The sequence below is a fragment of the Rana temporaria genome, chromosome 9 (genome assembly GCF_905171775.1).
Source record: "Rana temporaria chromosome 9, aRanTem1.1, whole genome shotgun sequence".
In the NCBI taxonomy this organism is placed as follows: Eukaryota; Metazoa; Chordata; class Amphibia; order Anura; family Ranidae; genus Rana; species Rana temporaria.
Window position 1 is genome coordinate 52785964 of NC_053497.1, and position 14747 is coordinate 52800710.

General features: G+C 43.7%; 1 protein-coding gene across 1 annotated transcript in view; it reads left to right on the forward strand.

Annotated features, from left to right (window-relative positions):
* TUBB (tubulin beta class I) overlaps window positions 1-12497 on the forward strand; it is a 14438-nt gene extending 1941 nt beyond the window's left edge. The window contains exons 2-4 of the mRNA XM_040323471.1: window positions 4984-5092; window positions 7415-7525; window positions 10317-12497. Of these exons, the coding sequence (XP_040179405.1) occupies window positions 4984-5092; window positions 7415-7525; window positions 10317-11374 (1278 nt within the window). The 3' untranslated portion in view covers window positions 11375-12497. The remainder of the gene's footprint in view (window positions 1-4983; window positions 5093-7414; window positions 7526-10316) is intronic.
* Window positions 12498-14747: the final 2250 nt, after the last annotated feature.

The following is a 14747-nucleotide window of genomic DNA, read 5'->3' on the forward strand; positions in this document are numbered from 1 at the left end:
GTCTTTGTTCTCAGGCAACCTCTAAAATAGGGAGGGAGTTTCCTTTAAAAAAAATGAATTTTTGACTTTTTTTCAATATCAAAAACTCCACTGGGAGGCATATTTTCTTCTCCTAGAAGTGGTCTCACCCATAGTCATTTATATGTAACCCCTTAAATCCCCCCGGAAAAAAAAAACTGCTTGTGACGTAGACGCTAACTGCAGTGCAGTAAAGCTGCCCAGTAATGCTATTACAGGGAAGATTAGGGGAAGGGTGTATTCACATCACATAGCCATCTGCAGGGTAGAAGAATGTATATCTTCACCATTGGAAGCCTCTTTATAAAGCCAGAATGGCTTATTTCCATTTAAATAAACAGAAATATTAAACTGCTGCATTTCTTAAAAAAATATACATTTGTTCATGTATTTTTTTTTTTTTTACAAAATATAAATCTTTTTGGCTTTGCTATGTACAAGCTAATATTTTAGCAATAGCTTTGTTTGGCTGTATTATTATGAAATAGTATTCTTCCTAATTGCTGCAAGACTGGGTGATTAAAGTGTCAGAGTATTGTGTCGTTTGCTGGCTATTAATAGGATAGGGGGACCCTCTAATTATAATGGGCTGGCAGCGTGACCGATGGCTGAGATACACATTGTACGTCTATGGTGATGACAGCCTGGTACAGCTGCAGTGCCACACCCTGGGGTGTAAACCTACACCCCCCCATCTATCCCCGAGCAGCAAAGATCTGTGCATACTATAGGATTTCAATAATGGATACAAGAGGTTGTTTAATATAAATGACAATATTAATAGTATGATGGTACAGAATTTAATAAACTAATAATACAGGGATACATACTAGATAGATAAGAGAGTGATACAGTATATAGATAGAAACCTAGCTAACCATATACATACAATAGATAGATAAATACAATACAGACAGGAGATATAAACAATTTATACTGTATTTGCGGGCGTATAAGACGACTGGGCATATAAGACGACCCCCTATTTTTCCAGGAAAAATGTTCGTTTTGGGATATACTCGCGTATACGACTACCCCCTTCCTACTAGTCTTTCTGGAAGCTAAGGGGTAGCCAGAACCGCTGACAGGAACAACCGCTGACAGAAACAGGCTTTTTTCAGATCTCACTGTGCCATTACATTACATTACATGCCTCACTGTGCCATTACATTACATGCCTCACTGTTACATTACATGCCTCCACTGTGCCATTACATTACATGCCTCCACTGTGCCACCACATGCCTCCACTGTGCCACCACATGCCTCCACTGTGCCACCACATGCCTCCACTGTGCCGGCCAAGATGATCTCCCTACCTTACTTTCTTTTCAGATTTTGGCTTCCAGGCTGCGGGCATCCATGATTCAAAAGCCGCGCCTCCTCCTCAGACTGTTCCCTGATAGGCGGAACACTAACTTTCCCAGCAGGGCCTCTGTTCAGTGTTCCGCCTATCACGGATGTCCTCTCGTCCGAGGATGAGAAGGCATCCGTGATTGGCGGAAACACTGAACAGAGGCCCTGCTGGGAAAATGAGTGTTCCGCCAATCGCGGAACAGTCTGAGGAGGAGGCGCGGCTTTTAAATCATGGATGCCCGCAGCCTGACGGAGACAGGTACCGGCGTATAAGACGACCCCCGACTTTGGATGCATTTTTTTGCATCCAAAAGGTCGTCTTATACGCCGGAAAATACGGTATACAAAATTATATTATTTAAAAAATTACATATAGAGTAAAACCTTGGATTGCGAGCATAATTCGCTCCAGAAACATGCTTGTGATCCAAAGCACTTGTATATCAAAGCATTTTTTTTTTACAGGGTATAAAAGAGAAGAGAGGTACATCTAAGTGTAGCAATAAGTTGGTAAATGTTGTACATTCATTAAATGTAACCATATTGCTACACTTAGAGGCTCCTCTCTTCTTTTTTATACTCAGTTGTGACATGACGCTACTTGTATATCAAGACATCGCTTGTATATCAAGGCAAAATGTATTACAACATTTTGCTTGTCTTGCAAAACGCTCTCGAACCAAGTTACTCTCAAACCAAGGTTTTACTGTATATGTGTGTGTGTGTGTGTGTGTGATATATATATATTATAGAGAGAGAGATACATTCTTTATGAAGAGAGTTTAATACATACATACATAAATTGATAGGGATAAATAGATACAAACCTGAATAGTTAGGGATAGATGGACAGATTATTATTATATTATACATATACATATACATTCATATCGCGCCAACAGGTTGCACATCACTTTACAATGGCAGACAATACAGTTACAATACACTTCATTAGAGAATCAGAGGGCCCTGCAGACACATCCATATATACGTTATGTACCAAGGGTGGACTGACCATGGGGGCACTGCCCGAGGGCCCCATGCCACTAGGGGGCCCCATCAGGGTTGCCAGCCTCAGTAAAACCAGGGACAGTATGTAAAAATCAGTGTTTTTAAAACAATCCCAAGGGTATAGCTGCCCCGCCTCTCCAGTACCTTTTCAGTGTGTGTATGTGTATTCTGTGTGTGTATATTGTGTGTCTGTGTATGTATACTGTATGTGTGTGTGTACTGTGGGGCCCCATAATCTATTGCCTGGGGGACCCATAATCTCCTATTGCCCGGGGGCCAAATGAGTTGTCAGTCCGCCGTTATGCACACACTGCTTACACTCTACATTACAGTTGTGTTCCTGAGCACTCTGCAATCTATACTAAGACATTCATCATTTGTAAGTGCATTTTGTGGTTCTTTTCTGAACCTTATGGTGCAGGATCACCACCAATGATGTTCCAATCATATCAATCAACTCATGGGGCCCCTGGGCAATAGGAGATTATGGGGCCCCCAGGCAATAGATTATGGGGCCACTAAGTATACACGTGCACACACATACAGTATATACACACAGAATACACACAGACACACAATATACACACAGTATACATACACACAGAATACACATACACACACTGAAAAGGTACTGGAGAGGCGGGGCAGCTAAAATCTTCTTCTTTTTTTTTTTAAACACTGATTTTTACATACTGTCCCTGGTTTTACTGAGGCTGGCAACCCTGATGGGGCCCCCTAGTGCCATGGGGCCCTCGGGCAGTGCCCGGGTGCTCGAATGGTCAGTCCGCCCCTGGGTCCTTCATAGGATTGATAATAGATATTGACCTTGCTTTGACTCTCATTGACCACGTTACAAACAAAATGTTCTTTTGGATTGCTGATCTCTTGCTATGCAAGTGACTTAATTTGGGGTGACTGGGCCTAGTGTCACATCCCCTTGCGTCCCCCTCTGTATTTGTAAGGCTGAATTGTTCTCCAATTTCCTCTGTCGATGTGGAGGGTGGAGGAGGGGAGGCCAAACCACAGTATGCTCAAGTGAAGCAGCAAGAGGGAGGGTGGAGGGTAGGTCTGCGTTCCATAGAGTAGGGATAGCATTGTAGAGCCACAGAATCAGACATAGCACAAGACTGCACATGATTCATACACACAGAGCTCCTAGGAATGTTTTGTTCACATTTCCCAGAAGAACTATAAAACCCACCAGTTCAATAAAGTTACTGTGTTACATTGGTGTTGGCACTCTGATCTGTGAACTTAAACACGAAGTTCAGCCTGGGTCAAAAAAATAATAATAAGTCAGCAGTTACAAATACTGTAGCTGCTGACTTTTAATATAGGGCACTTACCTATCCAGGGAGCCCATGATGTCACCATTCCTGGTAAGGGAACCAGGCAGTGATGCCTTTTGGCTTCACTGCTGGTTCCGTACTGTGCATAAGCAAAGCGCACTGTGCTTTCTAATTGGCCCAGCGGGGGGGGAAAACTTCTGGGAGATCGGGCCATAGCCCGTCTCTCGGAAGTGGGGAAGCTGCCCACTCCCCAATAAAAGGTGCCAAATCTGACACCAGAGGGGGGGGGGGGAGGAAGCATATAAGCGGTAGTTCCACTTTTGGGTGGAACTCCGCTTTAAGCTACTTTATTTAAAGCCGTGGACTCCAAACTGTGGCCCAGGGTCCAGATTTGGCCCTCGGCTTGCCTTTATCTGGCCCTTGGGGCACTATTCCTCCCATTGGACCACGGGTGGTGCACCATTTCTCCTACTGATATCAACGAAAGGGCACTCTTCCTTCCACTAACACCAACGATGGGGCAGATCTTCTTCCATTGACACCATGACTGGGCACTATTCCTCCTACTGCCACCAACAATGGGGCACATTTACTCCCACTGACACAAAGATAGGGCATTGTTTACTCCCACTGTACGCCAGGACATTCTACTTCAGCTGGCACTAGTCTGGTGGCCTGAAGGCCCTTTGTTTAGAAAGTTTGGAGACCCCTGATTTGAATGGTCAGTCCAACCACAACATATGATTTGATTATGGGTGTGTTGAGTCGCCCACTGGCCTCTTAAATATGTTAATGGCTGTGGGGCGACATTTCTTTGCTAGGGTTCCTCGCTTAGTTCTCCATTGCCACAATGTCACATTGATCCTACTGCAGCATAGACAATCGGTAAAACAAATCAAGTGGGGTGGATAAGCCTCACTTCTAGTTGCCAGGCCTGCAAAAAAACCAAATCTGGTTTCTCAAAACCTCAGCATTTTGCCTTGAAGCCCGACATCCCATATGTGTCACACCTGCTAGTGGGTTCTCAGCTAGAGACTGGTACGTTGGCGAGTACCATCTGGTCACCAGGGTTCTTGAGGGATTAACGACTTTTGTGGGTAACTCACATGACCATCAACCACCAGTAACTGAAATACCAGTTTTGGGTTGGAGTGCACTTGAAGTGAATCTGCAGATGTATTCAGGTTAAAAAGCAGCAGAATGAGGATGTGGTTGGAGATTCCTGTTTCTGTCTGCCAGTAGATCAGATTGTGAAACTGAGCATCTTCAGTGACATGTCCCTTAAAGTTTATTTCATCTTTCTTTACAGTTCTGGGAGGTCATCAGTGACGAGCACGGAATCGACCCAACAGGAACATACCATGGAGACAGCGACCTGCAGCTGGACAGGATCAGCGTCTACTACAATGAGGCAACAGGTAATCTGAGTCCCCCTCAAACATACTTTAATCCTATGAACTCATTTGTGGTGACGGCACATAACTTGGTGAGGACTGGAAACGCCACCCTATACAGATACTTAGAAGCTTTAGCAAGGTCTAGAATCCAGCAAAATAGTGCTGTGAGAAATACAGATGTTCTGTAGACCAGGGCTCGACAAATCCCGGTCGCCAGGTCGCCATGGCGACTAGAAATAGCATCCTGACGACTTGGGTTGGTTTTTTTTTTTTGTGAAGTCCCCAGCTCTTCCTTGTGTGAGCTGGCATCATCTGGTGGTGGCCGTTGGTATTACAAGTTATTACCACCAGATGTGAGCTGGCGCCATCTGGTGGTGGCTGTTGGTATTACAAGTTAAGCATTACAAGTTAAACAGCAATTCTAATGTCATTTTTCACTATTTTCACTGCCATCTTCTTCCCTCTAATTAGAACCCCCAAACATTATATATATTTTTTATCCTAACACCCTAGAGAATAAAATGGCGATCGTTGCAATACTTTCTGTCATGCCGTATTTGCGCAGCGGTCTTACAAGCGCACTTTTTTGGGAAAAAATTACACTTTTTTAAATTAAAAAATAAGACAACAGTAAAGTTATCCCCATTTTTTTTAATATTATGAAAGATAATGTTACGCCGAGTAAATTCATACCCAACATGTCACGCTTCAAAATTGCGTCCACTCGTGGAATGCCGACAAACTTTTACCCTTTAAAATCTTCATAGGCGATGTTTAAAAAAATCTACAGGTTGCATGTTTTGAGTTACAGAGGAGGTCTAGGGCTAGAATTATTGCTCTCGCTCTACCAATCGCGGCGATACCTCACATGTGTGGTTTGAACACCGTTTACATATGCGGGCGCTGCTCACGTATATGTTCACTCCTGCGCGCAAGCTCGTCGGGGCGGGGCGCGTTTTCTGGCTCCTAACTTTTTTAGCTGGCTCCTAGATTCCAAGCAAATTTGTCAAACCCTGCAGTAAATAAAGTCAATACTGCCGATCTGCATACTTGTTCCCGGCGAGTGACACCAAAATGATTGAAACCATTAGATTAGCATTAAACCAAGGTAGCTGCCATTTTCTTGAGAAAAAGAAAAATCAACAGTGACTGTCCCCATATTTCTGTCAGCACAGGTTTCCTTAAAAAATAAATCTGATTATATTTTGCCTTCCTTCGTTCGCCATTCGTTAGCATGCAAAGTATATTTCACTGTGTGTAAAAAACAAAAAACAAAACACAAAAAAAAAAACTATTTTCAGCCCACACTGGTCTGATCACATGTTCCTCTATCCACGGAGCAGCAGCTGCAAGGGGGAGGAGAGGGCGCTTAACATGAGCTTGGTTTTCCCAGAGCGGTAAAGTCACAATAGCCTACAATGCCCAAACCATTGTTAGTGCTCCCTCCTCTCCCCTGCAGCCTCCACTGGCTGACACACAGGTACCGTATAACGTGACCAGGCCAGAGCGTGCTAAAAATGAGTAAGTATATGCATTAAGAAGAGGAAGGGGGCATTTTTAGGACTGGTTTGGTTTAGGCTGGACTTCTACTTGAATTTTATTTGCATTCGTTGAGTACAGGTATTTTTTTTTAATTTTACATTTTTTTTTTTTTTGCATTGACTACCTTGCTCACACGTTTCATTTTAGTGCTAGCTAGCACAAAATGGTTATGGTCCAGTTTTAGATTGTGCAGCAGTCTGTAGCATCCAATGGCTCATTGTCTTCTGAGAATTTAGATTGGTTAATATGGATTGCTACACATTGTTGCTTCCTGTACTGTACAGCTTATTAAAGCTGTTTATAAGTATGTTATCGTATGCAATGCAGAAAAATGCAGACTTCTATTTTTCCTGCAGTGCACTGAATGTCACCACATATTATCACACTGCTCTGCAGAAACATGAATGAAGTGTCATTAGGTGACAAATAAAAGGAACATTGCACTGCCCCCTGCTGGACTTTACACATTAGCCTGCATGGTCAAATGCTGATTTTTACCAAGTCAGCTAGTGTGAATGATCCCTGAATGCTTCTTCACAGTTGTCATTTTAAAAATGGGTTTGGAATTTTGAGGAGTTTTTATTGTTGTTTCCCTCCCTAGAGCTCTAAATGTCAAAAGGGGGAGTGGCTTGCGGATTGCATTCCTCTAACTGACTTGCATACTGACAAAGGTGTAGCCAGTGGTGCCATTAAAATCAAATGACAGTATCTGTTTTGGCCATTCTGTAGTCAGATTCTTACCTATTATTATTATTATTATTATTATTATTATTATTATATATATATTTTTTTTTTATCCAGGTGGCAAATATGTCCCAAGAGCCATCCTCGTCGATCTGGAGCCAGGAACAATGGACTCTGTCCGATCCGGGCCCTTCGGACAGATATTCAGGCCCGACAATTTTGTATTTGGTAAGCTTTACTAAGTTAAAGAAAATATAATTTTACGGATTTTTTTTATTTTGAGTACAAGAGTCTAAAAATTTAGGAAACCTAAAAAAAGAACAGCTGCTATATATCATGATGTCCTTCATTGGGATCTGTAGCTTAGTTGTATGAAAATACAGGCCCGGATTCAGATACATTATCGTATCTATCGGCGGGCGTAGCGTATCTCAGATACACTACGCCGCCGTAACTTAGGGCGCAAGTTCCGTATTCAGAAAGAACTTGCGCCCTAAGTTACGGCGGCGTAGTGTAAATGTGTCGGCGTAAGCCCGCCTAATACAAATGTGGATGATGTGGGCGTGTTTTTTTTAAATTACTTGTGACCCCACGTAATTGACGTTTTTTTACAAACGGCGCATGCGCCGTCCGTGAAAGTTTCCAAGTGCGCATGCTCCAAATTACGCCGCAAACTGTCAATGCTTTCGACGTGAACGTAACTTACGTACAGCCCTAATACGCCGCTGTTCGTGTGTTTCCGACGTCCATACCTAACATGACTTACCCCTGCTTTATGAGGGGTAACTTTACACCTGAAAAAACATTACATAAACGACGTAAAAAAATGTGCCGGGCGGACGTACGTTTCTGAATCGGCGTATTTACCTAATTTGCATATTCCTCGCGTAAATCTCTGGAAGCGCCACCTAGCGTCCAGCGTAAATATACAACTAAGATACGACGGCGTAAGAGACTTACACCGGTCGGATCTTAGGGAAATCTATGCGTAACTGATTCTAAGAATCAGGCGCATAGATACGACCCCGCACACTCAGAGTTATGACGGCTTATCCGGAGATACGCCGTCGTAACTCGTATCTGAATTCGGGCCACAGTATCTTGTCTCAGAAGCAAAATATAAAGATTTATTTTGTGCAAACTGCAAATCTTTAAGTTCAAAGTCCAGCACTTATAGCAGAAGCTATATTTTTCCGGTCTGGAATTCTGATTGCTTGCTTTGAGATGGGTTTATGTACAGTGAGGAAAATAAGTATTTGAACACCCTGCTATTTTGCAAGTTCTCCCACTTGGAAATCATGGAAGGGTCTGAAATTGTCATCGTAGGTGCATGTCCACTGTGAGAGACATAATCAAAAAAAAAAATCCAGAAATCACAATTTATGATTTTTTAACTATTTATTTGTATGATACAGCTGCAAATAAGTATTTGAACACCTGTCTATCAGCTAGAATTCTGACCCTCAAAGACCTGTTAGTCTGCCTTTAAAATGTCCACCTCCACTCCATTTATTATCCTAAATTAGATGCACCTGTTTGAGGTCATTAGCTGCATAAAGACACCTGTCCACCCCATACAATCAGTAAGAATCCAACTACTAACATGGCCAAGACCAAAGAGCTGTCCAAAGACACTAGAGACAAAATTGTACACCTCCACAAGGCTGGAAAGGGCTACGGGGAAATTGCCAAGCAGCTTGGTGAAAAAAGGTCCACTGTTGGAGCAATCATTAGAAAATGGAAGAAGCTAAACATGACTGTCAATCTCCCTCGGACTGGGGCTCCATGCAAAATCTCACCTCGTGGGGTCTCAATGATCCTAAGAAAGGTGAGAAATCAGCCCAGGACTAAAAGGGAGGAGCTGGTCAATGACCTGAAAAGAGCTGGGACCACCGTTTCCAAGGTTACTGTTGGTAATACACTAAGACGTCATGGTTTGAAATCATGCATGGCATGGAAGGTTCCCCTGCTTAAACCAGCACATGTCAAGGCCCGTCTTAAGTTTGCCAATGACCATTTGGATGATCCAGAGGAGTCATGGGAGAAAGTTATGTGGTCAGATGAGACCAAAATAGAACTTTTTGGTCATAATTCCACTAACCGTGTTTGGAGGAAGAAGAATGATGAGTACCATCCCAAGAACGCCATCCCTACTGTGAAGCATGGGGGTGGTAGCATCATGCTTTGGGGGTGTTTTTCTGCACATGGGACAGGGCGACTGCACTGTATTAAGGAGAGGATGACCGGGGCCATGTATTGCAAGATTTTGGGCAACAACCTCCTTCCCTCAGTTAGAGCTTTGAAGATGGGTCGAGGCTGGGTCTTCCAACATGACAATGACCCGAAGCACACAGCCAGGATAACCAAGGAGTGGCTCTGTAAGAAGCATATCAAGGTTCTGGCGTGGCCTAGCCAGTCTCCAGACCTAAACCCAATAGAGAATCTTTGGAGGGAGCTCAAACTCTGTGTTTCTCAGCGACAGCCCAGAAACCTGACTGATCTAGAGAAGATCTGTGTGGAGGAGTGCGCCAAAATCCCTCCTCCAGTGTGTGCAAACCTGGTGAAAAACTACAAGAAACGTTTGACCTCTGTAATTGCAAACAAAGGCTACTGTACCAAATATTAACATTGATTTTCTCAGGTGTTCAAATACTTATTTGCAGCTGTATCATATAAATAAATATTTAAAAAAAATCATACATTGTGATTTCTGGATTTTTTTTTTTTGATTATGTCTCTCACAGTGGACATGCACCTACGGTAACAATTTCAGACCCCTCCATTATTTCCAAGTGGGAGAACTTGCAAAATAGCAGGGTGTTTAAATACTTATTTTCATCACTGTAGTTTGCAGTTACAATTTGCACTTTGCACAGTTCATTGAATGTAAATGCTTATCTCATACACACAGTTTTAATAAGGCTCACATAAATTTGGGTCATTGACTGTTTGCTGATTTAAGATTAATAATAGCTCCAAGAGTATACTCTTATACTTAAAACTTTTCTTCCTTCCTCAGGACAAAGTGGTGCTGGCAACAACTGGGCTAAGGGCCACTACACAGAAGGAGCTGAGCTGGTAGACTCTGTTCTAGATGTGGTGAGAAAGGAGGCAGAGAGCTGTGATTGTCTTCAGGGCTTCCAGCTTACACACTCCCTGGGTGGTGGTACCGGATCTGGTATGGGCACACTTCTCATCAGCAAAATCCGAGAAGAGTATCCTGACCGTATCATGAACACCTTCAGTGTTGTGCCCTCCCCCAAGGTGTCCGACACTGTTGTGGAACCCTACAACGCCACACTCTCTGTTCATCAACTGGTTGAAAACACAGATGAGACCTACTGCATTGACAATGAAGCCCTTTACGACATCTGCTTCCGCACCTTGAAGTTAACCACCCCAACCTACGGAGACCTGAACCATCTGGTTAGTGCTACCATGAGTGGAGTCACCACCTGCTTACGTTTCCCAGGCCAGCTGAATGCTGATCTTCGCAAACTGGCAGTCAACATGGTCCCCTTCCCACGTCTCCACTTCTTTATGCCAGGGTTCGCTCCTCTGACCAGCCGAGGCAGTCAGCAGTACCGTGCGCTAACCGTGCCTGAGCTCACTCAGCAGGTGTTCGATGCTAAGAACATGATGGCTGCCTGTGATCCACGCCACGGCCGGTATCTGACAGTGGCAGCAGTGTTCCGTGGTCGCATGTCCATGAAGGAGGTTGACGAGCAGATGCTTAATGTCCAGAACAAGAACAGCAGCTACTTCGTAGAATGGATCCCCAACAATGTCAAGACGGCAGTGTGCGACATCCCACCACGCGGCCTTAAGATGGCAGTCACATTCATCGGCAACAGCACTGCCATCCAGGAGCTGTTCAAACGCATCTCGGAGCAGTTCACTGCCATGTTCCGTCGCAAGGCTTTCCTCCACTGGTACACGGGAGAGGGCATGGACGAAATGGAGTTCACAGAGGCTGAAAGCAACATGAATGACCTTGTCTCCGAGTACCAACAGTACCAAGATGCTACAGCAGAAGAAGAGGAAGATTTCAATGAAGAAGCAGAGGAGGAGGCTTGAGATCTCTCTACCGCCACCTTTACCACCACTACTCCTTCTCCGTCTCCACTTCTTCCTCCTCCTTCATTCTCAGGCTGAGAGAAAAAAAAAAGTCTTTACAGATGATCTCCATTTGTTTTATTCCTCCATCCTTTTTCATTTTTCAGTGTTTTTGTTTTATGCTTCTCATTCTTTCTCCTGTATATGTTGCTTCAGTCTTGTAGAAAGTCCTTGATAGTAGGCCCTGGTTGGAGCAGGTTACATCTTGTTAAGGTTTTCAGTTTGATCTTAGGAGTTGCCGTAGCGGGCTCCTTAGATGACCGGCAAACCTTTGATTACTCGGGTTCAATCAAAAGGTGGCCTACTTAAAGTAAAAATTCTCGACCTTTACCTGTAGCTTAGTGCTGGTCTCTAGCTACAGGTTGGTTCAAAGTCTAATTATACCCGGAGATTGTAGAAGAGCCTAAAACCATCTAATCCCAACGATACTTTTCTGAGCCCCGTTCAGTGGCGGCTTCTTTGTCCTTTTTTACAAGCGGTTTCCTTTGTTTTTTTTTGTTTTCCTTAAGTTATTACTGTGGACACACATAAAATGTACCAATCACTGCCACTTCCCTAATTGCCAACTAAATGGAAACCGTGAAAAAATGTCTCCAATTTTAGCTTGGCTTAATATAGGTCTCAATATAAAAAAAAAGGCTTTGCCCCCATCATTGTTTACAATATAACAACTAGTGCTTGAGATCTAACAAAATGCACTTACCACTCTTTACAGCAAACAGTATTTTTAAATTTGCAGATTTTGGTTTTATTAATGAAATGGGCCTTAATTCTGCAGCCTGGGACGGCCGTACTCGAGTTGGCCTGAAGTTATCAAGGGAACGATTGTATTTAAAAAGAGAAAAATAATGAGTCTTGCTGTAAGCAAATGGAAGGAATTGTGGGGAAGAATCTTTCTCTAAGTAAAAATTGGATGTTTGTTTTTTTTCTCCTGTTTTTATTTTTGTTGTTCTGTTCATCCTTTTCCTCTCTTTCTCTCCCCATGCCATAATTATTTTTTTATTTTACTGTTGCTTTTTCATATTGAAAAGATGACAAGCCTGTGACGGAAAAAAAAATAATAAAACAGTTTTTTTTAAGTTTTGTTTGGTGTATGATGGGCTCTTTATTTGAATGCAGGGTGGAACGCTTCAGTTGGAGGAAGGTAAGAGTGTTGGAACTTAACCACTAAAGCCCCGGACCTTTAGGCCCCATACACACGATAGAATTTATCCGCGAATACGGTCCAGCGGACCGTTTCCGCGGATAAATCCTCTAGAGGATTTCGGAGGATTTTCATGCGATGGAGTGTACACACCATCGCATTGAAATCCGCGCCGAAATCCTCTGGCGATGACGTGTCGCGCCGTCGCCGCGATTATGACGCGGCGACGTGCGCGACACTGTCATATAAGGAATTCCACGCATGCGTCGAATCATTACGACGCATGCGGGGGATCCCTTCGGACGGATGGATCCGGTGAGTCTATACAGACCAGCGGATCCATCCGTTGGGATGGACTCCAGCAGATGGATTTGTTCTGCATGTCAGCGAATATTCGATCTGCTGGAATCCATCCCAGGGGAGAAATATCCGCGGAAACAGATCCGCTGGAGTGTACACACCATAGGATCTATCCGCTGAAACCCATTTGCTGGGATTTTTCAGCGGATGGATTCTATCGTGTGTACGGGGCCTAAGGCAGCTAAATGCCCAGGCCAGGTTTTGCGATTCGGCACTGCGTTGCTTTAACAGACAATTGCGCGGTCGTGCGACGTGGCTCCCAAACAAAATTGACGTCCTTTTTTCCCCACAAATAGAGCTTTCTTTTGGTGGCATTAGATCACCTCTGCGGTTTTTACTTTTTACGCTGTAAACAAAAATAGAGCGACAATTTTGAAAAAAATGCAATATTTTTTACTATAATAAATATCCCCCAAAAACATATATAAAAAATGTTTTTTTCCTCAGTTTAGGCCGATACGTATTCTTCTACCTATTTTTGGTAAAAAAAATCGCAATAAGCGTTTATCAATTGGTTTGCGCAAAATTTATAGCGTTTACAAAATAGGGGATAGTTTTATTGCATTTTTATTAATATTTTTTTTTTACTACTAATGGCGGCGATCAGCAATTTTTTTCGTGACTGCGACATTATGGCGGACACTTCGGAAAATTTGGACACATTTTTGGGACCATTGTAATTTTCACAGCAAAAAATGCATTTAAATTGCATTGTTTATTGTGAAAATGACAGTTGCAGTTTGGGAGTTAACCACAGGGGGCGCTGAAGGAGTTAGGGTTCACCTAGTGTGTGTTTACAACTGTAGGGGGGTGTGGCTGTAGGTCTGCCGTCATCGATCGTGTCTCCCTATAACAGGGATGACACGATCGATGCAGCCTCCACAGTGAAGCACGGGGAAGCCGTGTTTACATACGGCTCTCCCCGTTCTTCAGCTCCGGGGAGCGATCGCGAGGGGGCGGCTAGAAACGAATAGCCGCGCCCTCGTCCCGGATTGCTCCCCGCGGGTTTCCGACTGCCGCATGTACCGGGGGGGGGGGGGGGTCCCGATCGGCCCCCTGACCCGCGGAAAGGCAGGGACGTACATGTACGCCCATATGCCTGTACGTGCCATTCTGTGGACGTACATATACATGCGGTGCTCGTTAAGCGGTTAAAGTGAACTTTTGCTTTGCCTATTCAAGGCAAAGCAACGGTTTCACATGAATACCGGAATGGCTTACCGATCAAGGAAGTCTGATAACTCAAATGTAAGCAAAAGACTTACCTCAGCCGGCTGATTATCAGAAATTCACAGATCATCTCAAGCTCCCCGTTTCGGATCCTCAGGGTCAGCTGTAAATCTCCTCCTGGCTGGCTCGCCACCTGACATGGACATTTTATAGATAGGCAACTCCTATCCTCATATTGATTAGTGGTTCCAAATTAATAATGTCTGTGGCAGTAAGGAACAGACACAAAATATGCACTCTGCATTTTTCCAAATAACTGTTCTGCTTTATTATGACGCAATTGAAGGTTTTTATACACATGATTACGTAGGTATCACATTAAAGCGGGGGTTCGGCGGGAATACGTTTTTTTTTTAAAGGTTATTCTCCCGCTGTTACCATAGCAAATCGTGTACTCACCAGTCCGATCATTGCAGCCGCCAGCATTCTCATTTTCCCACAAAAGATGATTTATAAAAATGTAAGATGGACGTTTCCATGGGCACTCTGAAGTCCTCCAGGATTTCCTTCCGGGATGCGGTAAAAGCTGATGTCCCAGCATTCACCGCTCTATCCCGCGCATGCGCAGTGTTGACGGCGAGCCGCGCCGTCAACACTGCA